Genomic DNA, 27151 nt, shown 5'->3' with positions numbered 1-27151 from the left:
GCATGCATCATGGTCTTTTATGGGACTTCTCATGGACCCTAACATCATCACTTGGGAGACAGAGGCAGGAGTGAGATCATAGCCAGCTGCTTTATCTACATATTGAGTTTCAGGACAGACAGACATGGTTATGTAGGGAGAGTGTTGGAAAGAAAGAAAAGAAAAAAAAAAAGAATCTGTGATGTGGAGGTAGGGGGATGGTTTAGAGGGTAAAACACTTGCTTTGTAAGCATGAGGACCTGGGTTAGAAATGTCAGCATCCACCTCAAAGCCCAGCATAGTAGTGTGAGGCTGTAACCTCAGCTCTGGTGAGTAGGTGGTTCTCAGGGCTTGCCAACCAGCCAGTCTAGCCAAAACAGTGCACTCCGGGCTCAGTGAAAGGCCCTGTCTCAAAATAAGGTGGAGGGCTGGTGAGACCACCCAGAGAGTAAACAGGCTTACTGTGCAAGCCTGAAAAGCCCACATAAGAACGACAGACGTCATGGCATACATTTGTATTCTCAGGACTTCTTCGGTGACTTGGGAGACAGAGACAAAACTGCCTGGAAGTTCACGTGCCAGCCAGCTGGAGTACCCAGCAGGGCAGAAACAAAGACACTGCCTTTGCAAAGTGGGAGGAGAGAACCTACCCCTGAAAGTTGCCCTCTGACCTCCACATATGTATAGTGGCATGTATGCCTCCCATCACGTGTATGCCCACATTCACTCACACACACACACACACACACACACACACTCACACACACACACACACACACACACATTAACATCAATGGTAACAATAATTTTAGTAATTGTTAAAATATTATAAAATAATAATATAGTTAAAGTGATAAAAATAAGATAAACAATTGAGGAAAATGTCCCAAGACCAACCTCTAATTTCCACATCGGCAAGTGTGTGTGCGCACACGCACACACTACACCTGAGGCCTATGTGGTGGCTCACAGCTGTAATCCTGGCACTTGGAAAGATGAAGTGAGTTAGAGACTACCCTGGGCTACATAGTGAGCCCTGGGCCAACCTGGGCAACAGAATGGAAACCTGTCTTAAAAAGAAAAGAAACAAGGGAAGAATAAAAACACCTTATGGGATGGATTTTCGTGGGAGTTTAAGGACTCAGCAAAGCTGGGTCTGGTGTCACAGGCCTGGAATCTTTGCTATTTGGGAGGTTGAGGCAGGGGAACTAAAGGTTTGAAGACTCCTGGGTGAGTTCAAGGCCAGCTTAGGCAACTTACTGAGACCCTATCTCAAAATAAACAAATGTGAAAGGGCTGGAGAGGAGACACAGCCTAGGGGTGGAGGAGTGCTGGCCTAGGAAGTGTGAGAGATCTCCATCGACTCTCCAATCGGGAGAGGGAGCCCCAAAGAGTGACAGCTGAGCTCCACCAGTGTCACAAGTAAATTTATGAACGATGGTAAAAGGTGATCCCTCACTGGTGACCTTTATGACTGTTATGCATGGCACCTTAAGTCTTAAATACCTCACCTCCCCACATTCACACAATCTGTTAGGAGATGGGCATACACCAGCTTCCCAGATTGTTGGAAAGCTAGATGAGTTGTCCTGGAGAACACCTGCCCTAGTGTCTGGCTTGGCCTGGTTGGTCCTTAACAGAATTCCTGGGAATGTAGCACACTCTGTCACAAGATGCCCACATTGCTGACCCTCACTGACTCCTTCAGAGTAACTGAAGACACGTTTCGCAGCCTGCTGCCAAACTATCCCAGTTGAAAGCATGTGTGTCATGTCTTCCAAGCCCTGGAGTGAGTGTCCCCCTCCCCCCCACCACTGCCACCACGGTCTCTGCTCATGCCTGCCTTGAGTTCCCTTGTCTGGAGCTGCTGTAGTTCTGTAGTCAAAAGGTTTCCTGTGTCCTGCCCGGTCTGTGGTCAGGACAAATCTCTCCCACTTGTGTCCTGCAGCTGTTTGGTCCCAAGTAAACACACAGGCTTATATTATTTACAAACTAAATGGCCAATGGCTAAGAATTCTTGCTAGCTAGCTCTTTTATCTTAAATTAACACATTTCTATTCATCTATGTGTCGGCTATGGCTTTACCTGCATCCCATTACATGTTGCTCCTTGGGTGGCCGGCTAGCGTCTCCTCTACCTCTTCCTTTCTTCTTCCTGTCTCTTGGATTTCCTGCCTGGCTATAACCTGACTTGCCACAGGCCAGAGTAGCTTCTTTATTAACCAATCAGAGCAACACATATTCACAGTGAACAGAAAGACATCTCACAGCACTTCCTCTTTTCCGTTTAATCAAAAAGGAAGGTTTAATATAGTAAAATTACATATAATAGAACAGTTATCAAGCAAGAATTACAGTTACAATATCTAGTCTATTTGTATTTGACAAAATTAAAGAAAATATTCTATCATCTATCCTATATTTGTGAGTCCCATATCTAATTTATCTTTTATCATAACTAAAGAAAACTATAATTATAACTATCTAGTCTTCAACTACATCAAAGACCCCAGAAGAATATAATATTACCTAAGTAAGCAAGAAGTACATTGTAAGCAAATTCCAAAATTCTAGAAATGACAGAGACAGCTGACTGCCTGGACAGTCATCCAAAGTGCCTCTGCAATGTTGGGGCATCCATCTTCAGCCCATAGGTCTAGAGTCTCTCAGTCGCTTCTCCCTGTGTCCTGCAGAATGTCTGACAGTCTCCTTTGCAAAGCAGGAAACTGAAGGATCATCTCGCCTTGTTTGAACAAAATTTAGTGGTCATTTTTCCATGGGTCCTGCATATCTAGTCTATATAACATTTTGTCAAGCAGCCCAAGCAAGAGCAGTTACTTGTTCAAATGACCATTCTGCCAAAAAGAAGATGAACTCCATATAGAGTGTCTTTGATGCCCATCCTCCTCTCTGAACTAAATTGGTGCTGCCAGAAGCAGACGTGTCTCATTGTCCAGTAAAGTCTAAGTTTTAAAAACATTTTAAATTTAATTGTTCCATTTTCAGTCTGCCTTAATGTGTTACCAAACAGAGACCGAGTTTCTCCCATGGTAAAAATGTTTCCCATTTTTTTAATGTGGGGAAAAAATTCTCTTTTAACTAATTTCTCTCTTTAAGATATCTTAATTAACTTACCAAATCTGTCGACTGCATAGAACAGTACAAGTCCGAGGGAATTTCAAAGCAGCTACCTAGTGTGGTGGCAGTCCATGATGGGAATCCAGAGAGAGAGAGAGAGAGAGAGAGAGAGAGAGAGAGAGCCCACCAGGGGAAAAAAAAGCAACCGGGCCTGAGCCAGGAGCTCTGTAAACCCACAAGCAGTCCAGTCGTGTGCAGCTCCGGCCAAGTGCAGCTCCGGCCAAGTGCAGCTCCGGCCAAGTGCAGCTCCGGCCAAGTGCAGCTCTGGCTGCGTGCTCCAGGCAAGCTGGGGCTCTCAAGGCCACAGGCAAGTGGCTATTTTGTGAATTCCTGCCCTACTATTTGGACGCCAAATGTAGACAAATTTCTAATGGTCTTATTAAATAAAAAACACAGAGCCAGAAATTTGGGTTAAAGCCTTAGAGAGATCAGGGAAATATGGAAATCCAGGAGCTAACCTCACCTCACCAACTCCTCAGCTTCCAGAAAGAGAGAATGACTTCCTGTCTACCCAGGCTTACATGCCTTGCTTTTCTGCCCTTTCATTGGCTCTTAGCCCAGCTACCTCACTTCCTCTTCCTATACAGCTCTGTCACTGTCTGTCTGTCTGTGCAGACTTCCAGGTCTCTGTGGTTGTTACTGAGATTAAAGGCATGTGTCACCACACTTGGCTGTTCCCTAGGGCCTTGAACACACAGAGATCCTGCCTGCTAAGGGATTAAGGGCAGGTGCTTCCTGACTTCTTTGTTTACTTAAAATGGCTGCCCCCCCATCTCCAGGTAAGCTTTATTTTTTATTTATTTATTTTGCAAGCTTTATTTTTTAATGCACAAATAAAATATCACCACATTTCAGCACAAATTAAATATCACCACAGTGAGATGCTGGAAGTCTCACATATTGTACTGTAAACTGGAGCAGTCATGTTGGGAGCCATCTGGCAGTTTCCTGCAATGTTAAGACACTTTAGAAGCCTTTACTTTTGGTTCCTGTTTCCATCGGATTCAGGGTAGTTTACAGGTGCAAATATCTCTTGACCCGGTTTGCAAACTTCCCTGGACAATGATGGAAACTGTGGCATATCCTAGAAAGGAACATGTACAGATCTAGATGCAGGAGCAAGGCAGAAGAATGTCTGGGTCCAGCAGCTAGGGCTGCTGTAACCAAGGGCCATAGACGGGCATCTTAAACAATAGAAATGGTGTTTTCTCACTGTTCTGGACCAGACATCTAAGATCAAGATGTTGTCTTGTCAGAGTTCTGAGGTTCCTGTCCCCACAGGTGTCCTCTTGGTCCTGTCTTCACACGTCCTTCTGTTTGTGCATTCTGTGTCCAAACTTCCTCTTGTACAGCAACCCCAGTCTTTTGGGACTGAGGCCCACCATCACTGCTTTATTTTAACCTAACACCTCTGTAGAAACCCTGTCTCCAGGGACAGCCACACTCAGAGGTCCTGGGGGTCAGGGCTTCAATTATAGGAGCTGGCCAGCTACTGGCAGCTGAATGAAAGAATAGTCTAGTGCTAAAGATCGAAAATGGTTAAAGAAAGAAAGAGAAGAAAGGAAAAAAGTAAACCATAGTTTTCCTTCCAATAGCATGCCGGATCTAATTACAAACTCTCTGGCAGTTTAGTTTACCGCATATTGCATAAGGGGTGCTCAGGCCGCTCTCTGCCCGCTCTGATGTGCTGCAAGTTGAGCAGCTACTGAGCAGAAATGGACCAGCTGACTCAAAAGGTATGCTGCAAATAGGGAGGGATATGGGCATTTTAAAGTATTCTCTGCGTACTGCCAGACACCCATCTGTTCTGTTATATAATGTTCCCAACCCACAGTAGGACCGATGGCATTACCTATATTTTATCAAAAAGAGCCAAGATTGAGATTGTTTCAAGTGACCTCCTCCTATAGCCTGAATTATAATCTGTGGCTGTCTACATCTTTGCTGGTGAAAAAGATCCACTCCTGTGTTCAGAAATATCTGGAATTATATCCACTGTGCTAGCATGGGCAAAGTCTCCATTTTTTTCTGATGTACTTTTTGTGCTAAACATTGCTGAGGTGAGAGTGACTGAACACTGTGCCTTCTGCCCATTTTGGTGTGTGTGGAGCAGACATTGCCCACTGAACCACTGTATCCATCTCCTTTCTACCTAAGGAAGGCCCTTGCTACCTGGGCAGTGAGTGACGTCTGGTTGGTGTGAAAGGCACAGGACAGATGGGAGCAGCTTCTGCATGGAGAAACCTAGCATGGAAGCTGTTCTCTACTACTGGCCTGGAGCTGCTGTGCTGCATCTGTTATGCCCAGAGCCTTAGAGATCATCAGGAGTCCAAGTTCATATGCAAAGGCAAAGAGCCTTTATTGCAAGCTCAGGTTGGATCAGGGAGAGCCTTGAGCTCAGTTATGGCAGAGTTTTAAGGAGTACAGGATGGGGGCAGGGGAATTCTGGATTCAGATGAGGGTTGAACTCCTGACTGGGCAGGAGTGAGGTAACAGAAGTCTTGTCAAACAGGGATTGATACTGGCATTGGTGACCTATATACAGGTTACATAAGCTATCCTGTGGTAATACATTATGTACCCTAATAAACTTATCTGAGGATCAGAGAAGCAGAGCAAGCCACAGCCACCATCTATTACCTCACCAACTCCACGAATCCTCTGACTGAAATCCTCTGAGTCTTCACCCAAAAGGGTCTCAGCTGAACTACCTTAGTTTTTATTATTTTAGACAAAAGAAAGGGAAATGTGGTGATATGTTCTGTACCCTGATCTGAGGATCAGAGGACAGAGCCAGCCAGTAGATTAGACAGAGAGGCCAGAGAGTGGTGGCACACTCCTTTAATTCTATCACTGGGGAGGCAGAGCTCTGTCTGTATCTCTGTGAGTTCAAGGCCACACTGGAAACAGCCAGACAGTAGTGGCACACACCGTTAATTGCTGTACTGGGAAGCACACACACCTTTAATCCCAGGAAGTGATGGCAGGGCAGAGAAAGGTATATATGTGAGGAAACAGGAACTAAGACACCACACTAGCCTTTATGTCTTAGAGCATTTAGTACTTGGCTGTCTCAATTCTGATTGGTCTCCCATAGGGTACAGTCTGTGGCTTCTCCTGGTTATTGTAATGGTGAGGTCCAGTCCCAGTACCGTCATGGCTGTACTAATGTTAAGCTAGGCCTCTTCACATTCAAACCTTGTGGAGGAGGACTCCACATTTTTTTTTTAAATGAACAACTTATAATTCTTCATCTGATTTTGAAAAGCACCTCCAAGATGAAGAACAAAAATGGCTGGGGATGTAGCTCAGTGGTAGAGTGCTTGTCTAGCACACATAAGGCTCTGGGCTCAATCTCTAGCGTTAGGGGTGTGGGGAGATTTAAAAAACACAGCTAGTGGTTTCAACATTAGGGTTGAAATTTTAGGCTGCCTGAAAGTAAAGAGTCTGCCTAAGCTTGCCAGCCTGTCCCTCATGCTGTCCTGGTAAGAAGATGACTTGGGCAAACAGGAAGTGGTGTCTGGACACAGCCGACAAGCTCTCTCCACTGAACTGGACCACACAATCGGTGAGTGCTATGCCACAAAGCATGGTTAATTTTGCTGCAGCTTGCCCGGCTTTGGAGGTGGGTCTTCCTTGGATGTTCTGGCCAGCTATGACCTGCCTTCCCTTAGGCTAAGGAGCCCCTGTGCCCTAGGAAGTTTACACGAGCATTCTGTAAAACACTGCCTAGAAGTTGAGAGTGTGGCTCTTTATTACAACCATAATTTTAATTACCTTCTGTTGCAAGGACAGTGAAGCCTGCTCTCCCACTCTCGCCGAGGGGAGCCTGGTGGTGCACAGTGGATCTTCTCTCCAGGCTCCATGAGTTTGCTATCGGAATTCTCAAAAGCAAAGCTGCAGAAAACACTTAGAGTTTCACAGCAACCAAGGGCTTTAGAAGGGGAGATGCTGAATGATTGACAGAGTTCAGGGAGCTATCAGGAACGCAGTCCCTCAAACTAAGAAAGGTTCGTTTGTAAAATGGATCCAATGCAAATTAATTTGATGCTTTTTGAGTACATACCTCGGACCTGATAGGCTTTCACGCTCTCCTTTATTCCCAGCCAAGTTTCTTACATCCTTTAGATCCCTCTGCCTCAGTCTACAGTCCAGCTCAGATTCGTGTTTTTTTATTTTAATTAATTAATTAATTAATTTGTTTATTTATTTGTTTGTTTGTTTGTTTGTTTTGGTTTTTTGAGACAGGGTTTCTCTGTGTAGCTTTGCGCCTTTCCTGGAACTCACTTGGTAGACCAGGCTGGCCTCGAACTCACAGAGATCCGCCTGCCTCTGCCTCCCGAGTGCTGGGATTAAAGGCATGCGACACCACCGCCCAGCTAATTCGTGTATTTAAATGAAGTTAGTTGTGTCCACTTGGACCTGGAGAGTCTGTGGTTTCAGACTGACAAAAGTCTTGTCTGGTGGCATGGGGTGGGAAAAACAGAGAGATGGAGCTGTGCATGGTAGCTTATTAATACACTAAAACCAAGTATTTGGTTTAACTATATACTGTGGAAAATGAAAACAAAACAAAAAACACCCTTCCATGGAAAGTTTACAGTGTTTGGAGTCAGAGAAGTCATAGAGTGGAGTTGTTATCTCCCACTAGGATCCAGTGACCTGTGTGCCCACACGCCGCTCCCCCATGTCCCTACCCATCAACGATGACCAGCTGTTCCCACTCTCGCTGCTCCCTACAGTGGATTATTTTCTAGGGAGGTTGGGTTTGAGACTGTGTAGCCCTGGTTGTTGCTCTGTAGACCAGGCTGGCCTTGATCCCAAAGATCCGCCTGCCTCTGCCTCCCGAGTGCCGGGATTAAAGGTCTGTGCCATCACCGTTCAGCTTCTTTTTAATTTTTTAAAAGATTATTATTATTTTTATGTGTATGGGTGTTCTGTCTGCATGTATTTCCATGTGCCACACACCAGAAGGGGTCCCAGCACTGAGAAGGGGAAGTGGACGTAGGTTCCCACCCCTAACCAATTCCCACTGGCAAAGGAAAGGTCTGTTTTCTCTAATGGAGTCTCACTGGGATGGTTAACCAGACTTCCAATCCGGCCCAGTACCAGAGGTGGTTGTCCAGCACAGCCAACTCGCTGATGTTTCTGTAGACATTTTGTCTCATCTGCTTTCCTCTGGACATTTGTGTTTGTTTGTTTGTTTTATTGGTCTTTTGCTTATTTGTTTTGATTCCCATTTTGTGTATGTTTTATGTTTTTGTCTATTTTTTTTCCTAAGAGAGACAAAGAACATAAAGTTGGCTGGATAGCAAGGTGGGGAGGGTCTGAGAGGAACTGGGAGGGGAGAAACATGATAAAAAAAGAGAGCGACTGTGTTAACTAACAATGTGGTGATCCGCAGTTGTCTTCTTATGGGAGCTGTTGAATCAGACTTCCGCAGAAGTCCTTAAGTCATCTGGGCGTCAGCATTTCTTTGCTGTATGACACAGGAATCTGCTGAGGATTCGCTGGTCCTCAAAGCTGACCGTTACGTCAGAGTCTCCGGGTGGGGCCGAGGGGGCTCAGCTTAAGTGTCCTCAGGTCTGCTGGAGCCATTAAGATGCCTCATTGGGTAGAGGCAATACTGCCAAGCCTTATCACCTGCTCTTTGATCCCCAGGACCCACACAGTGTTACGAGAACCGATTCTTGCAAGTTGTTCTCTGACCTCTACAAGTGTGACGTGGCACGTGGCATGTGGACACACACACACACACACACACACACAAATGAATAAACAAATCTCAAACATGAAAAGCCTTCCCAGGTAACTGATGTCTCGCTGCACAATAGAAAACCCCTGAGACCCCGCTCTTCCAGTTGAAAGATGAGAACTATACCCCAGGACCCAGATAGTGGCCTCCCAGGAGCACACACTAGTGATGCCCGCACATGGGGAACTTGAGCCCAGTTTCTTGTTGCTTCCTGCTGTCTCCCTGCTATGCAGGGGTCTTTGGTTTTGGTTTTTTTTCCCCAGTCTGCAGCTTGCAGTGTGAAAGGAAGGTAGGACCAGACCCACAGGGTGTGGCTCCCGACGCCTCTCACCACCTGCAGTATCAGATGCAGTATCAGGACAGGGAGGAACGGGAGAGGACTGACAGGTACAGGCAGGGATACAGAACTTTTGCTGCTTGGATTCCCAGCATTCTCAGCACTCAAAAACAAGCTCCAGTATCCTATATGGCTCTGATGTTGCTTTCAAGGGCTGCAGGGGCTCCAGGAAGCGGATCTGATTCTTGGCCAGGACACTCATGACCAGCACTAGACAGGTACCTTTTATCTGCACCTGCACTGCCAGATACATGCACAGGCTTTCCATTATGACACCCACTGTCCAGCCAGTGTGGACATAGATTACTTCAGACTCAATTCTTGACTCTTGTGTTCTGAGACTCTGTCCTCTTTGATGGTTTCCTCTGAGTCTTGAGAGAGGAGAGACCTGTCCAAGGCAGCAGGATCCTAGCTGATACCTCCAGACATCAATGTCTATCTCCACCCCTCCACCTCATCTCAAGAAACAACTGGAGGATGTGTTCCATCTAAATGAGGATGTGAACTGAGGGGAAGAGCAGAGAGTGTCCCAGGAGGATGGGGGAACCCAAGGGACGCAGCTGTACCCCCATTAAAAAAAGTTAGACAGCACAGAAGGCCCCAAGTCACAGCACAGGCTTGCTCAAAGTTATGGCTACCAAGTAACTTGTTATCTTGATATGTGGGTGCAAAATAATCAGATGTGTCTGGCATACAACACACCCTGCTTCATGGGGCACCTGAGGATATCATTGTTCCTTCAAGCAATTGTTTCAGCATCTCAAGGCAGTTTTTGTCCTTTGACCAGATTTTTCCTGGAGAAGCAGCACCTAGTTCACACCACGTCCTACGGTCTGAGCCCGGGGAGAGTCTCGGATGCCATAGGACTTGACATCTGGCAGCCTGCTGGGACCCTGCACTCGATGCTGTCACCCTTTCCTGCCAAGTCAGATCTGTGCTTCATACCTGGCTTTACAAAGTGAAACACTGTTTTCTGGAGATGCACACAAAGGTCCATAATGCAAAAGAAATTCTAGGGAGGCTTAGCAGCCAGGTCAGGGTAAGGGTGGCTTCTGGGAGGATGTAGGATGTGATGAGCTCTGGGGTCTTCAGGTATGTGGTCTGTTTCCCATTACCCATGCTCTGTAAGTCCCGGGCTTTATCTTAATATCACTCTCCCAGGTACCCACACACATTTGATCCTCTCTCTGAGTTTATAGTTCACAATAAGAGCATTTTAGAGTCGAATTTTACTTCTGGATAATAATCCTAAAACTTCCTGTTGAAATAACTGCTGAACACAAAATGCAGTGTGTCCTAAATTATTTGGATAATTTTGTGTCACTGGCTGAAGTCTCAGCCAACAGAGGGTAAACACTGGGCTTGTGAACCTTGGCTGCCTGCCAACCTTGACTTACTGAGCAAACAAATTAACCTTCCAGAACAAGTGAGATGTAGATGCCCATTGGTACCTACCTCAGATACACTCGGTGGATTGTTTAAAGTACAAACAAAACCCAAGACATGTGGGTTTTGTGCCTGGATTTTCCGTCTTTTCTTTCCTTCCTGGCTTTTCCTTTCCCTGCAGCCCAGGCTGTGAGCTGGTCCCCACAGCAGGCTGTTGGGTGGTGGGGCTACACATCACAGTGAAATGCTCCCCCTGTGGTCACCACAGCTGTTTCTGCTGTTGTTTCTTACAGAAGGGAAAGAGAAAGGTCTTTAAATGTGGGGAGTAAGCCAGGTGTGGTGGCCCATTCCTTTAATCCCAGCGCTTGGAAGGCAGAGGCAGGAGGATCTCTGTGAGTTCAAGGCCAGCTTGGTGTGCATAGCAAGTTCTAGGACAGCCAAGGCTACATAGTACATAGAGACCCAGTCTCAAAAAAAAAAAAAAAAAAAAAAAGATCCAGAGTAGTAGTGCTGTCCTGGCAGGGAGCATGCGCCAGCAAGAGGCTAGAGTACAAGGGTAAATCCTAAGAACCCTCTGTGCGTCTGCTCAGCACTGGACACAACTGGAAAAACCTCCGAGTGACTTTTGCTCCCTTGAAGAACTGCATCCCCTCCCCCAACACACACACCGGAATCTAGAACATTCAGGTAGCAGATTAAAATGAAGCCACTTGAGGTGATTCTAATCTTTTCTTTTCTTTTTTAATTATCGCCAGGGTATAATATTGTAATTTTGAGTTCATAGTCCACCTACAAATTGAAAGTAGAAGCTGGACAGACAGCATTTGTAAGTGGGGGGAGAGATTTCATTCATTTGTTCAGCAAATATTTATTGACTGGCAGCTGAGGTAATTGGCGGCAAGAGAGCTACATAGTGAAGCAAAGTTCCTCTCTAATGGGCCGTTCTTCTTAGGGGGAGGGGAGAGAAAGGTGAGAGTAAATGTGTGTACAGGTATGTGCAGACACATGTGTAACATGTAACAAGGGTAACAAAGTGGTGTGTGCCACAAGGAAGGCCTGGAGAAGCTGGGTGTGCTGGACCTGAGGGTGGTTACTACACAGTGAGTCAGGGCAGATCAAGAGGTGTCTGCAGGAAGTGAGTGACGCCACTTCCAGTGGGGAAGCGTGTTCAAGATTAGCCCAGGCTACATAGTGACTTCTTTTCTTGACCTAAGAAAAGGGGGCGGGGAATACACACGTGTTGGTGGTCTGCATATTTGCACATAAGCCTCACAGCTCTTCCCTGTGATGTACACAGAGAAAATGTTGGTGTTACTGGGTTCCAAGGGTGTAAGGTTTTGTCTTGTGATGTTAGAAGGTGACCTTCCAGGCACCTGGGCAGCCCAAGTCAAGGGTAGGTGATTTCTACCCGTGTGAACTACTGCCAAGTTCCTGAAAAACAACTTTCGTAACTATGACCTGAGGCCCATGTCAGAAGTGTTTGCCACGGCTTAACAATGTAGCTTCTAAAGCTAGCAGTGAAAAATAAATATAAAAAATAAAAATAAAAAAAACCCAGTGAAATCAGGCTGTGTGATAGCATTTTTTCCTCAGTTTGAGTAATGTAAATCTGACTAACAAATGGGGTAACTGCTTTCCATTGGTTTTTCTTATGACCATAGGCACCAAGAACATGGCTGTCTGTCAGTCAAAGGCAATGCACAGCCTGGAGTCACCTCCTGGAGAGAGAGACAGAGCAGTATGCTACTGCTCTCATGTGGGCTCATGGAGCAGCTTGAGGAAGGGGGAAGGGCAGTGGTACAGTTGGGAGCGAATCCCAGCCCTGGCAGAGGTTTCCACCTGAGGCCCCTTTCACATGCTGAGGGGTGGGACTACGCTCGTGAAGTGGGTGACTGAAAAGGACAGGGCAAGGGGCACACTTGTAACTTGTTCATGACAAAAATCACCCATCTGACTAGAGAAATCCTCAGGGCTAAACCTCACAAGAGATATGGAGGGGTCACCTTTGAGGTAGATTGTGAGTAACTTGTATGCCCTTTTGCTACCTTTCTGTGAATTTTCCATGGATTAGCCACAGAGAATGGAGCAACTCTCCATGAGTATTCTGAATGGCTCTCTAGGGCACACACTGACCGTTCACCCTATCCCCAGCTCTCCACACTAAGCCAAGCCCAGGAGCTAGCATCAGTAAGAGCACAAAGGTCCCTGTCCTTTCATAGGTCTCCTACTTTGTCACTCGGCTAGGCTGGGGTGATAGTTACACCTCAAACCTGTACATGTTTCATGACTTTGGGTTTTTCCTTTAAGGTGGACCTTCGGGCGGGGCATGGGCTATTCTGTCAGCCATAAGCAAAGTCCCTCTACTCTCTGCATGTCACTTTTACAAGTTCTGCAAGCTGAGGATGTGAAGACCACCTTCATGCCAGGGCCTCTGAAACGTGGTTAGAGACTGACATGGAGAGATGATGGGACACCCTGGGGCAGCACAGCAGTTCTGGTCAGACCCGCTCAGGACAGTGACTCTTGGTACGGAGTTCTTCCTGGATTTCTTTTTGCTTCAGGGCTTTCTCTGCTCTTGTCCCCACCGCACACCGGAAGTATCCCCAGGGTCAATGCTCAAGGGGGGGGGGTGCTTGGTGAGTGTGTGTCTCCTTTCATAGCCTCAGAGGAGGTCTTTGAAGAATCTTGTAATACAGGCTGGGATGTAGCTTGGTTGGTAGAGTGCTTACCTACTGGGTATGAAGGCCTGAGCTGGTTCTCCAGCTCTGCCTGAAATCAAGTTTGGTGATACACGCCTGTAATCCTAGCACTCCAGAGGTAGAGTTGGGAACAGAAATTCAAGGTCATCTTTGACTACACAGCTAGTTCAAAGCCAGCCTGGGCTATACAAGCTCTGTCTTCAGTCGATCTCATAAAGTACCAACCTGGGAAAACACTCATCACAAATGTGTAACTCAGTGAAGAACTCTAAGTCTATGCAATTACTGGGGGTGGGGGGTTGGGTGGGGGGACACCACGATGACTGTCCTTGCAGTGTCCCAGGAATTCCAGGGGAGCAAGCCCCCATTGCCCACAGGGTTAGTCCTCCATCCCCAGTTAATCTGCAACCTGGTTACCCTGAGTGAAAGTGAAAGTCAATGGTTGCTTACGAAAGCCTCCTCCAAAAGTTGGCCTCTGAGCTGAAAGCTGGGTGTAGGGAAGGACTTGGCTGTACTGGACTTGGTCCAGGGTCCACGCAGAAGGAGCTGAGGAGGCCCTGCCATGTGGCAGTCTTGGGGCTGCTGGGGCTGGTACGCGGTGAAGGAGGAAGGAGGAAGATATAGGGTGTGGGAAGGGAAAGGGCCAGAGGCCGCAGGGCTGCCTTTCCCTGAGGGTGAGAGGTCCTCTTCGGCAACATTTCAGCTCACCACTTCACTGCTTCTTGACATCACTCACAGCAGGCTCAGCTCTGAAACCTGATTGCCTCTGCGTCTGAGTCCCAGGATGAATATCTATACAAACAATGCAATTAAGTAAGCAAATCACCATGCGAAGCCAGGCATGGTAGTACATGCCTACAATCACAGCTCTCCAGAGGTGGAAGCGGGAGGACCAGTTCAAGGTTAGTGTTGGGTACATGAAACCCTGTTTCAAAACTACCCAACCAATAACCATGTGACCCTGAGTTACTGTGAAGGCACAGCATAAATGAAGAACCAGCTTTAATATCTTTTAATATGGGCTTTCAATATGGAAGCCTGGCTTCTATCCCCACAGCTCAGCCCTGAGCTCAGAAGATGGGTACAGGATCCTGAGGCCCAGTGAGCATCTCCCCCAGTCCCTTCTACAGTAAGAGCAGCCAGCCCACAGGAGGGAAGGTGCACCAGGGTGTTGATAGAGATCACTACCCAGGGCTGAGGCGGGTGACTCCACCCCTAACTACTACTTCTTTTTCTTACTGTGTGTGAAACAGGCTGTCTGTTATAGACATGGAGAGACAAAGAGTTTAGTCATCTTAAAAAAATCCTTAGGTCAAAGTCACTGAAACAAGCAATACAACTTGGGTGGTACCAGGGGCCGGGGAAGGAGGGAGAACTTTGATGGACATCAAACTTCAGTTCTGTAAGTCCTGAGGATGGTTGTACAACTGTGAATGTGCTAAATACCACTGAACCTTGAACGTGTGTGTGTGTGTGTGTGTGTGTGTGTGTGTGTGTGTGTGTGTGTGTTTGCGCGCATGTACGCATGCACAAGATACCCTTGAGAGCCAGAAGCAGGTCCTCCGCTACAGATGGCTGTGAACTGTGAGCCACCCAAGGTGGGTTCTGCGAATTGGAAGAGCAGCCATCACTTTTAACCAGAGATCTCTCCAGCCCCTGAAATATGCATTTCAAAATGATGGCATTTTGAAATGCATTTTACCACAATGTTTAAAAACAAGATGTTGGACAATAGTTGGGGGCAGCAGCACTAACTGCTGTTGTCTAGTATAGCTGTGACTGAGCTTGCTGTTGATCTAGTTCAGCGTTCTAAAGCTCTGGTGTTCCCAGGGACTACGGGAACCTGCACCTCGTTGGCACATGCAGTGACAGATGCTGTCATCTGAGTCACATGAGGGTGACTGTTTCTGATCTCCAAGCCACTGCAGTGGCCTAGTGGTTAGGTTAACAGGTGAACTCGGAGAAATCATCGGCTCTGTCATCCATGCCATCTGATCTTGATTTTCTTTCCTTTGGCCGTGCTGACAGGTCAAGGACTCTACTCAAGGGTTCTTCCTGGGCTGGCCTGAGCGGTTGAGTTTATCTCCCTGACTGAAGAGGATAACTTGAACTGAGACATTAATTCAATAACCATCTTTCTCTCTCCTTGGCAAACTGGGATCTCTGTTGGACCAGTTTGGCCTTTGTTTCCTAACATGGCAATTGGACCATCTACACTAAGCTGTGTGGAGTCATACTTATAAAATCATGTGTCTAAGACAGCTCTGAAAAAAAAATGTTTGCTTAGACTTGAACCCCAGGACTGGAAAGATGGCTCAGCAGTTGGGAGCACTAGCTGTTCTTGCAGAGGACCCGGGTTCAATTCCCAGAACCTATATGGCAGCTCACAACTGTCTGTAGCTCCAATTCTAGGGGATCCAAGACCCTCACACAAACATGCAAGCAAAAACATGCCAATGCACATAAAAACAAAACAAACCCCTGAACTCTAGGCCACAAGTCCCTCCTTTTTTGACTTTTAAGTCTGCATTTCCTGACCAAGATAGTACAGAAAAAACTGTGGACTTCAGAAGCTCCAAACCCATCCCACTGCTAGTCTACCCTTGTGTTCCCTGGGAGTGGCTGAATTGGTACAGAAAAACCATCCTACATTAGACTAATTTGGAGGATGTCTCTGGATTTGAGGAAAACATTTGTTGTGAAATTCTTTCTACCGCGTTGAATCTAAACACTGGATTTGAACTTGGGCCGTCTGGCTTTACACAATTATATATTCTTTCCTGTTATTTTTATTTTCTTGGATGAATCACAAAGATAATACATGAGGATTAAACACTCCACAGAGACTCGAAAAATGGCGAGTGGGCTCAGGACAGAAACTCCATCCTCTCTGTCAGTTGGGATTCTTGGGAGATGAACAGGCACATTTGTGGTGGCTGTCCGTCCCTTTTCATGGTGCTGGACTTCCTAATATTACTCTGTGTGCTAGGTTAAAGTTTCCCTACACTCTTGCTTATGTTATTAATTTACAAAACAAACATTTCCAGGAGGCCAAGTTCACCTTCAGCCCTGCCGACAGATCTGGAGAAATGTCACCATCTTCCTGGAAGCACAGCTATGAGCCTGACCGGTGGCAGAGATCAACTCACAGCATTCCCCTCCCCTCCCCCTGGAATCGGGACTGGGAGGTGGGGAGAGGGAGGACCAGGGTGGAGAAAGCCCGCCCTCACTGTGGAAGAGTGTCTTTGCATCTCCGGCTCAGTCCCAGCAGGACTTAGCACGGCCCAACTCCTTATTCCCCAGTGAGCAAGAGCAAGTTTCCAGGTAACTGAAGGGTGGTGTCACAGGGTAGAGGCAAGGGCTTGGATTTAGAATAAGAATGGTTCAGCCGGGCGGTGGTGGCGCACGCCTGTAATCCCAGCACTCGGGAGGCGGAGGCAGGTGGATCTCTGTGAGTTCGAGGCCAGCCTGGTCTACAAAGCGAGTTCCAGGACAGGCTCCAAAGCTACAGAGAAACCCTGTCTTGAAAAGCCAATAAATAAATAAATAAATAAATAAATAAATCATTTAAAAAATAGAATAAGAATGGTTCAAATTACCAGGGGCAGCTGGCTCTCCCACCACTCTGAGGCCAAGTTAACCAACTTAAGAGAAGTTACCTAATCACAGTGTCCTCCTCCTTCAAAGAAGACCAGACAATGTTCTTTCTGTTATGTGTATTCAGTGGTGATGATCTTGCTAACTGGAAGGATGCCATTTTCCCAGGACAAGATTGCACTAGTATTGAATTTTTTTTTTATTTTTTTTATTTTTTTTTTTTAAAGGAAGTAACATAGGAACAAACAGAATGCACAGACATGGTGCCCGTACAGGTAAGCTCAGGAACCCTTCAGGCACTCTCAGCCATGGTGGCCTGTGTATAATCATCCACACAGAATAAGGACTCCAGGGTAGTAAGCTAAGAGCCAGCTTACTTTTAAAGAGACCAGGGGTGTGTGTATGTGTAGGAGGAAGGAGGCTTCTAGAAACTTCTTTATCTCCCTTTCTACCTATGCCTAATCTATCTCAGATTCCTTTAAGGCAGCCAAAGACTTGTGCTGCGGCCTGTAACTGGGCCAGGGTGAAGTATGAGAATGGGGGCCTCTGAGGGGGCCTCTGAGGGAAGATTGACAGCCGCCATGCAGTGGGGACACAACCTGATGCCTTCCAGGACTGGTGCAATTGTTTCTTTGACCTTGATGTTTGGTGGGTTCTCTTGTTTTTATCTATTTTTGAGGTGACAGATGATGAAAAATTACATTTGTGCCATTGAAGGATGGCAGCATTGAACTAGATCTTGCAGTTATTTCCAATCTGAGTCTTTAAGGTGTGGTGGGGACATAGTAGAATGAACTCCCACACTGGCTTAGGATCAACATCTCTATGAAAAATCCCCTAAATGATGCATGGGCTTCTTAGCAGTCCATGGTCCTGAGGGTTGATGAAATGGGACAGTAGCTATGCACAAACGCTTACTCCCAGCACTGACCCTGGGACCCACTCTGGAAGGCAGTGGTGGGTAAAGAACCCACCCTGGGAACCTTCACAGTTTTTTGACTGGCCATGGAAGCATAATACTTCCTAATTACTGCTGTCGCATGGTGGTATTGAATCGGTGTGTGTTCAAACCCTGGAAAGCTGACACGAAGTGATTTCTCTGAAGAAGACAATAGGAACGAACTGACTTCCCAGCCTGTAAAGGAAATGCAGATTCTGGCTATGTGCTTATGGCCACCATGGAGACTACTGTTCAGAGTGTACAGGATACACCCACTCATGCCGGAAGAAATCCCAGTTACTCCCTTATGGAAATGTGAGGCTCAAGTCACGAACTGGACAAAGGAAATGTCACTCAGGTCTTAACTGAACCCTCTCCAATGGCCAGAAAGAGCAGCTTTTGAGAATTACCTAACACAGGAGTGGGATTAAGGAGACTCTCCTTGGATTAGAAATTGCTGACCAGCAGGATTAGGAACATCCCAGAGAGGGCATGTCCATTCCTGCAGGCCTCGGTCACAAAGCATCCATTTATCCCTCTACAGAGGATTATATGTACAATGATGTGTGCCCAGAAACCATTAACCCATGCATCACTACAAAAGCATCTTATATCTCTGTGGTCCCAACCTGTATTTCCAGAAGGTTCTGTTCAAGCTGCCCCACCCCACATGCAGCCATGATTCATACCCCCCCCCCCCCCCCCCCGGGACTCTGCCCTCACCCTTGTATTTCTGGGTCCCAGCGCGCGCGCGCGCGCACACACACACACACACACACACACACACACACACACACACACACACACACACACACACCCTTCGAGAGGCATCATCTTCTGATCCATAGGGACTCCCAGACTCGTCAGCACCTGAAACCTTCCCTGGAGGTATTACTGGCTTCCTGAGCCATCTGCCAGATCAGACTGATTTTGGCACAAATTAAGCTCCCTGCAGGACTCACAGACAGCTAGCTCCTCCCGAAAGCCTTATTTCCTAAAGAACTTGAGGAGGGACTCTGTCATGGAGAATGTTATTGGCTTCCTCAGTCTTATAAGCCTCCCTTTTCCCTCCAGAAAGAAATGTTTGAATTCAGAGCGAAGTTACACAATACTATATGAGCTCAAGTCAGCCCTTAAAATTTCTGAATGAAAATTTGAAGTTCCCCCAATAACTATAGCATATAGTTAGTGAAATAAAAAAATGCAATGAGTATTAATATACTGTGACTAACAGTTCAGTTTATTAGGTGTTTTAATAAAGTAAAACTTTATAGTAGAAAATAACATAATAAGCATTTTATGATATGCTTACAGTTTGACAGACAGGTGGAGACACCCTTAGTAACAGTAATACAATGCTTGAGCACAGGCGAGCAAGTGAGAGTCGGGCTGTCTGAAGGCTGAGTAACCTTGGATGCCATGGATCCTAGTGGGAAATTATACCAGTGCAGCTTCCGAGCATCACTGATCTTAAGCTTAGCAAGATAAAAATTCCACTTTATCAGCTATTACGAAGAGTTGACTGTGATATTTACTCCAGAACTTCATTCCCTTTTGGAGGCCTCTTCATCCGTGAATAGGGGCTTATTGTGTCATCCATCACAAAATCATACAGTACTTTGATCCACGAGTTGTACTGGGGGAGATTATCATAATACTCAGCTGCTATTTTCCTCACCTGGAAGTGAAAAAACACAGCAAGGTGAACAGTGAGTGTTACTGAGGCCTCAAGATGACAGGTGAGTATCTGACATACTGAGGCTGGGGGACAAGACACCAAATGAGTCAAAGGGTAATGCCTTTGCTAATGGTCCTTCAGACAGCCTGTAGTTCTTCATGAAATAAGACAGTCTACAGATCACATGCATATAAACAGCTCCATCATAATCCACACTGAACTTGGGGAAAACCAGTAGCAATCAGTTTAGTTTAACGGCTAGAAGAGAAAGATGCTAGCGTTCCAAATCATGAAATGGTAAAGGCAGTTCAGAGCCTGGACAAGCACGTGGGCCCTGAGACTGAAAGTGCACTGATGATCATCATTAACACGAGAAGTCGATGAATTGCAGACATCATAGAGACGTAAATCTAAAAACCCTCAAATCTTTAATACTGAGAATTAAACCTTGGGAATCTGTCATCAGTGGCCAGTTCACATAGGATGGCTGTGATTCTTACAAAATTGTAAACAAACTGAAAAAATGAATGCTTAAAAAATGCTTTGGCTAGGTGTGGTGGTGTACGCCTTTAATCCCAGCACTTGGGAGGCAGAGGCAGACAGATCTCTGTGAGTTCGAGGCCAGCCTGGTCTACAGAGTGAGTTCTAGTACAGCCAGGCCTGTTATACAGAGATTCTGCCTTGAAAAACAAAACAAGTTTTGTGTTGGAACTAGAGATGGCTCAGTGGCTAGGCACACTGGCTGCTCTTCCAGAGGACCTGTGTAGAGTTCCCAGCACCCATCTGGTGGCTCACAACTGCCTGTAATTCCAGTTCCAGAGGCTCCAGCACTCTCTTAGCCTTTGAGGGCAACAGGCATGTTCATGGTACACATACATACTTGCAAACATACATACCCATAAAATAAGAATTAAAATTTTAAAAATGCTGCTAGCAGCAAACTCATTAAAAATACATTAAAACCCTTTAAAAAGTTAAAATACTAAACATACATAGGGACTGGGTAATAAATGTCAGGTAGTTACTGAATAAAGAATTTCTCATAGACAGACATCTCAGGAAGAACAGGAAAGGCAGTAGGTGTGTTTATAGGTATTAATTTAACAAGAGAGTAAGGACAGGCCAAGGAAGAGCTGGAAGTGAGTAGACACTGATGTGCCACGGCCTTTAAGTAAGTACTGCCTGAACTAAAGTAAGTTTTTAATTTGAGGCGGTTCCAGAAAAATACACATACATAGTTTATTTTGGGAAAAGTTTTTGCTTAATGGTTGACTGATTCTTTTCCTTAAATCATGATCCTTTTAAAAAAATAAGAGTTCCCTAAAAAAATAAAGTCAGTTCCCTAGTCACAGAAGAGGAAACATGGGCTGCCAGACTGTGTCTGGGCAGGGACTAAGGCCGCCTGCACCACATTTCAAAGCTGTCTCTAGAGACTAGGTGCTGCTTTCTCGACAACTGAAGAGCTGAGCGGACAATAAAGGAACCTTCATGTGCCCTTCATGTGCACCGTGTAGGTATCAGCCCTCTGACACACTTACTTTCCATGTGTGCTGTGTAGGTATCAGCCCTCTGACACACTTACTTTCCATGTGTGCCGTCTAAGTATCAGCCCTCTGACACACTTTCCGTGTGTGCTATGTAGGTAACAGAAGCACACTTTGCTTTCTTCCTTGGCTGTGCCAACTTAACCCTGTATTTCAACTCTAGATACTGCAACGCCTATTTCCAAAGGATGTTTGTTCTACAAACAAGACTACTATTTACTATTTAGTCTTTTCTTAACCAAATCCAAAGAAATAATCACATGCTGCAATTGGTTGTTATGTTGCATGTAATTTTTCAATGGTGTTTAAAAATTTGAGTGGGTGAGTATGATATCATGAAGTACCCATTAGGGTTCCCTTATATACATCATAGCTTTTTTTAAAGTAAAGAAAAACTATTTTTCATATGTATTAACATTTTTTTTAGAATTATGCAAAATTTTTTTCTTTTTTTTCCTAACAGAACTACTTACTTTTTGTTTGTTTGGATTTTGTCGAGACAGGGTTTCTCTGTGTAACAGTACTAGCTATCCTAGAACTTGCTCTGTAGACCAAGCTAGCTTCGAACTCACAGAAATCCTCTTGCCTCTGTCTCCCAAGTGTTAGGCTACTCACTTTGAAGATGGAAAGGCTGGTGAGAAGGCTCAGCAGGGAAACAATTGAGGTTGACAGAGTGGCTGGTTTTGGAAAAGATGGAAAGAAGGAGGGTTGCCATGTCTTCTTTTGTTTACTCTCCACATACACTAAAGGTCTACCGTGCAGAAGGGTAACAGCATGACAGTGATGCTGTCCACGCTACAAATCAGCTTTGCAGGTCACCTCACCTGTGTGTCACATGAGCAACACATCTTAGCCAACTACAACAGCTTGACAGTACTGAATGTTCCATGAACTGATGCTTCCTGCACAGAGAAAGTGTTTTCTAATTCTGAGGTATTTTATCAGGTAAGAGATTTTGCACATGCCAACACTTCCTAAGTCTAACGAACCAAAACAGAACATCTGACTCCTCAGTAGTTAGGCTGGCAGACAAAGGATACATGGTCTCCTTTTTTAATCTGACAACACATATTAGAATCCTTTTACAATAAGCAAGCCACTTTGATTACAATATCATCAGAAACCTTCACTTACCAGGGGCAGGTTTTTCCCAGGAACGTTTGGGAAGTCATGGTGTTCATTATGGTAGCCCACATTGAAGGTCAGTAAATTCAGAGGCCCATAATATGAGTATGTTTCGTGTCCCTTTAAGAACATGTAATGTTCGGCTATAAAATGCCCAGAAATTGGGTGCAAACCCAGGCCAAGCAGGGAGGCTGCCAACATGTAAACTAAAGATTTAATTCCAAAAACATAGTAAACTATAACATCAAAAATGATCTGGGTCACAGTATTGATGATTTCCAGATGAGTAATTGGTTTGGGATTGATGAGTAGGGGTCTAAAAGCATAAAAGAGGGGCTGAAGGATAACCCAGACCAGCTTCCTGAGAGTGGTGCAGAAGAACCAGCCCTCAAAATCGGTAGGAATGTCCACATCAATGCCATCAGCTCCGAGGTATCGGTGGTGATCCATGTGGTATCTCTTAAAGGAAATCGAGTATGGAACTCCCAAAGGGAGGTTAGCAAATATTCCAAACCAGCGGTTCCACAGCGCCTTGTGGTGGCCGAAGGGGAAATTGTGGGAAATCTCATGGATCCCCAGAGTCAGTGAGTGGTTAAGGCAGCTACCAAAGACATAGGACCAAAATATGACCCACTTCCAGTCCAGGTCTCTCACTAAGTAAAATGAAGCCAGCTGGATGAAAACCATCAGAGTTACAATCCAGATCAGGTTGCGGTCAGGTTTCATCAAGGATTTTATCTCTGGATACTTTGCTGCAAGAAAAGGAAATACAGCAAATCAGGAACAAAGAAGAACACACAACAGTTAGGCAGCTCTAATCAATGCAATTCAATTCCTCCCTTTCCTAAACCCTTTTTCCCCCTTACAGACTTTACAAAATACTCATTTCCTGAAGGGAAGGAATATAGTCTGGTAATAATGTCACAAAATACCATGACACAATAATTTATGCAAGAAAAATTAAACAATCTGGACATCCACATTCTCTAGTATTAAAATAATTACATCCATGTTTAGACAAATACACACTTGTTTTCTTTTAATATTTATTTATTTTTATTTTATCTGTGTGAGTGTTTTGCCTGCATGTATGTCTGTGGGCCATGCAGGTTCAGTACCTGCAGAGGTCAGAAGGTATGGAATTCCTCTTGAACTAGAGAACAGACAGTCTGAGCAACCATGTAGCAACCTGAATCCAGGTCCTCTGCAAGAGCAACAGTGCTTTTAACCACTAAGCGTCTCTCTAACCCAGGCTCTGGCATAGTTATCTTTTATAAACCATTAAATTAGCACAGCTGTTTCTATAGGATCTCCCAACCACAAAACTCATTTTCATGGCTATCTCAGACCAATCAACTTCCTTCAAGTAATTCTATTCTGAATTTTCACCAAATTTTAAAACCAACTGGGCACAGTGTGAGTTTGTTTGTGTTCTGACATATACAGCTTGCCTGGAGATCAGAGGGCGGAGCTAGCCACTAGTTAACCACAGAGGCTGGGCAGTGGTGGCTCACACCTTTAATCCCAGCACAACTGGGAGGTGGAGACAGGAACAGAAGGCAGTTGGAAACAGAGTCTCAGGCTTATTTGCTCTGAAGATTGGTAAAGGTAAGAAATCTCTAGGGACTGCTCTGCTTCTCTCATCTTTCAGGTTATTACCCCGATATCCGACTCCTGGTTTTAATTGTTAAGACTAATTAGGATCACAAGTCAGCACAGTGGCACACACCTATAACCTCAGCATTCAGGAGACTGAGGTGGTCAGTAAATTCCAGGCCAGTCTGGACTGTAAGATCCAAAGCAAATGAACTCCCTAAGCCCATATATAAGGGCCTTGAGGGACCAGCAGGGAAGGGGTGTGCTGTAACAAGTACTCACCAACAGGAGAAGTCAGCGGACCTCTTCCCTACACCCAAGTTAACCCAAATGACCACAGGCCTAACTAATAAAATAATAGACCTCACAAAAAGAAGATACATTGAACCTGCATTAAAATCCTCTTTTCTATAATAATACCATCAAAAAGAACAGGTGACAACCTAAGAGACAGGCAGACACATTTGCAAATCACCTATTTCATAAGAGAATCATATCTAGAATATGTAATGAACACTTAAAACTCAACTAATAATCCAAATTTTTAAAAAGGAAAAAAAATCTAATAAAAAGATACATAAACAATCTCCCCCCCCCAAAAAAAAAGCACATGAAAGATACTTGACATCATTAGGAAAATACAGAGTCCAGTAAAACCGTTCTAATTTAAAGACAGTTGTGGCCAGGCGGTGGTGGAGCACGCCTTTAATCTCAGCACTCGGGAGGCAGAGAGCACGAGTTCGAGGCCAGCCTGGGCTACCAAGTGAGTTCCAGGAAAGGCTCAAAGCTACACAGAGAAACCCTGTCTCAAAAAAACAAAAAGAAAAGAAAAGAAAAAAAAGACAGTTGCAGCTCAGTGGCAGAGCACTTGATTAGCATGCCTGAGATCCCAGATTAAAACTCCAGCATAAGTGAGAGGTGAGCTCAGGAGGAGAGTTTAGTGGGTAACCCTGATAGCACTTCCTTGAACCCACGTAGAAAGCAGTGTGGTGGCACACATCTGTAATCCTAGCAGAAGTGTGGCAAGGGGCCATGCTGAGACAGAAGACTGCTCCAGAGCTAGGGAGCTTTTGGGCCAGCTAGCTTGGAACGCCCAGCACAGAGGCAGAAACAAGAGACCCTACCTCAAAGCGAGGCGGAAGGAGAAAGCCCACTCCTGAAAGCTGTCTTCTGACCTCCACAATGCACACTATGGCATGTGCACTCACATGCACAGACAGGAGCACACCCATATGCCTACACATGAATACAGGCAGTAACTAGGTTGTGGAGAAACCAGAATCTTCATACACTGCTGATGTAAGTGTAAAATGCTGTGCTAGAGAGATGGCTCAGAGGTGAAGACTGCTCTATTTGAGGGCCTGGGTTCAATTCCCAGCACTCACATGGCAGCTCACAACCGTCTGTAACCCCAGGATCCAACATCCTCACACAGACATCCATACAGGTAAAACACTAATAAAATAAAAATAAATTCTTAAAAATGTAAAATGGTTTAGATTGTGTGACATTTAACCAAAATGCTAAGTGAAGAAATGCCAAATGATCCCAAAGTGAAATCCATACCATGTACATGAATGTTCAAAAGAACATTACTTAAGAACAGCTGACGGGAGGAAGCAGTTCAAATGCCTATCAGATGCCTACTAAGTAAAATGTGGTATCACCATACAAAGAGGTGTTAAAGGTGTGGCCCCCAGTCGAGGGATCTGATCCTGAAGGCTCCCACCCCATCAACAGATGAAACTCTCAAAGGAGTCACAAAATGATGGCATACAGGGAGGGGAGCCGGTCACTGGAGGCATGCCACAGAGGCCTCCTCCCTGGCTCGCATGAGGAGAATCAGCTTTTTTCCTTCAAACTCCCTCCACCACGATTTTACCAGACCCCCCCACCCCCCCCACACCCAAAAGCAAAGGCAGCCGCGATGTGCCATTCAGGTATTGATGACGTTAATGAGTAATAACTAGCAAAACCTAAGAGCCCAAAGCAACCGACAGCCAAGCCAGAGATAAATGACCGTGACCTTTTCCAACCTAGTCACTTAATTCAAGTTCTCCACCAGAAGCCAGGGGGTCGAGAACCTACCAGCACTAGGAATCCCTGAGTCTGAATTCCAGGACTAGGAAAAAAAAAATCCATCTTACTCGTGAAACATGAAATTTCTAAACTGAGCCACGACCGACTGCAGGAATCAGGGCCTCACCTACCCAATGGGCAACGATTTTTAAGAAGAGTGTAAAAATGGTGGGTACGAGACAATTCCTCATCTTCAACGGTCTTGCATTGAGTTCCTCAATTTTTAAAGAAACATCAAAAGTCAAAAGAAAACAATCTTTCAATCTCTATCACCAGGAAGAAAAAAAAAAAAAAAGCATGTTCTTCAGCTGTAATCTAACCCAGATTGAAATCCTCTTCATAACACTGCCTCATTTTTTTTTTTTTAAATGCCGGCCAGACGAAGTACTGGAAAGGGAGAATTAAATTGGATAATATGTGCAAAGCTCTCAACACAACAACCTATCATGACCCTTAAGAGCCGTGGGGAAACTTCTCTATCTCACGCAGAAACCCTCAATATTCTCCAGCTAAGTTAGGCCTAGCCTGTCCTAAAGTCTAAGCTAAGCACACACCGGAGCCAACCAGTCTGGGAAGCCTCGGGCTACCGGGAGCTGGTCGTGTCGTGCCCCCCCCCCCAACCCCGGTAGTCCGGCGGCTGACTGGATCACGTGATCAAGCATCCCGGGGGCCCGGGGATGCCCCGGGGCCACGCCCTGAGCCTAGCGGGCCGTCCGGCTCTGGCCCACTTGCCTCTCCCCGGTGATGGGGGGGGGGGGGGGGGGCACTAGGCCGTCGGGGCAGGAGGGGGCGAGCCTAGGTCGCCCTACCGGGGGTCCCTCAACGCACAGGCCGGCGGGGCCCGCCAGCACCTGACCACCGAAGGGCCAGCGGCGCGCGGGGACGCGAAGGCCCCCATCCCTCGGGCCTTGGGCCCGCCCGGAGCCCGCCCCGCGCGCGTCCCGCTGCCGCCGCTTCTCCGGCGCGGGCGGCCGAAGAGTGGAGCGGCTGGAAGGAGCCTGGGAGGCCGTGCTCACACGGTGCGCGCCGGAGGCCCCGCAGGGCCCGCACGCGGCCGCGCGCACATAACGGGGCGCCGGTCCTCACCCAGGATCTCCCGGCGCCGGTCGGTGTGCGGCTGGTCCGTATAGACCCACTCGAACTCCTCTCGGGACACGCGGCTCCCCATGGCGACGGCGCGCGGCCCCGCTCTGCCTCTCTCGCTCGCGTCCGGGCTCCGGCGAAGTGGCGGCGGCGGCGGCAGCAGCTGCTTTCCCGGCTGGTGTCGGTCAGCCGCGGGGACGCGGGCGGGGGCGGGGC

At 46.2% G+C, this 27151-nt stretch overlaps 1 protein-coding gene across 1 annotated transcript; it reads right to left on the bottom strand.

Annotated features, from left to right (window-relative positions):
• Positions 1-19042: 19042 nt before the first annotated feature.
• On the bottom strand, positions 19043-27151 carry Degs1 (delta 4-desaturase, sphingolipid 1). The gene is made up of 3 exons (XM_036203089.1): positions 26939-27151; positions 22187-22929; positions 19043-19508 (listed from the first exon to the last, which is right to left on the bottom strand). The coding sequence occupies exons 1-3, from the start codon at positions 27018-27020 to the stop codon at positions 19362-19364; spliced, it is 972 nt and encodes a 323-aa protein (XP_036058982.1). The 5' UTR covers positions 27021-27151; the 3' UTR covers positions 19043-19361.

Source organism: Onychomys torridus, chromosome 11 (genome assembly GCF_903995425.1).
Source record: "Onychomys torridus chromosome 11, mOncTor1.1, whole genome shotgun sequence".
Classification (NCBI taxonomy): Eukaryota; Metazoa; Chordata; class Mammalia; order Rodentia; family Cricetidae; genus Onychomys; species Onychomys torridus.
This window is presented reverse-complemented; position numbering and strand designations above follow the sequence as displayed.

Bases quoted from the DNA above. Each gene is read 5' to 3' on its own strand.
- Degs1 (XM_036203089.1), bottom strand. From the start codon at position 27,020: ATGGGGAGCCGCGTGTCCCGAGAGGAGTTCGAGTGGGTCTATACGGAC. The intron at 22,930-26,938 runs GTGAGGACCGGC...CTTTTCTTGCAG, and splicing joins CCGGCGCCGGGAGATCCTGG to CAAAGTATCCAGAGATAAAA. The intron at 19,509-22,186 runs GTAAGTGAAGGT...TTTCACTTCCAG, and splicing joins CTGGGAAAAACCTGCCCCTG to GTGAGGAAAATAGCAGCTGA.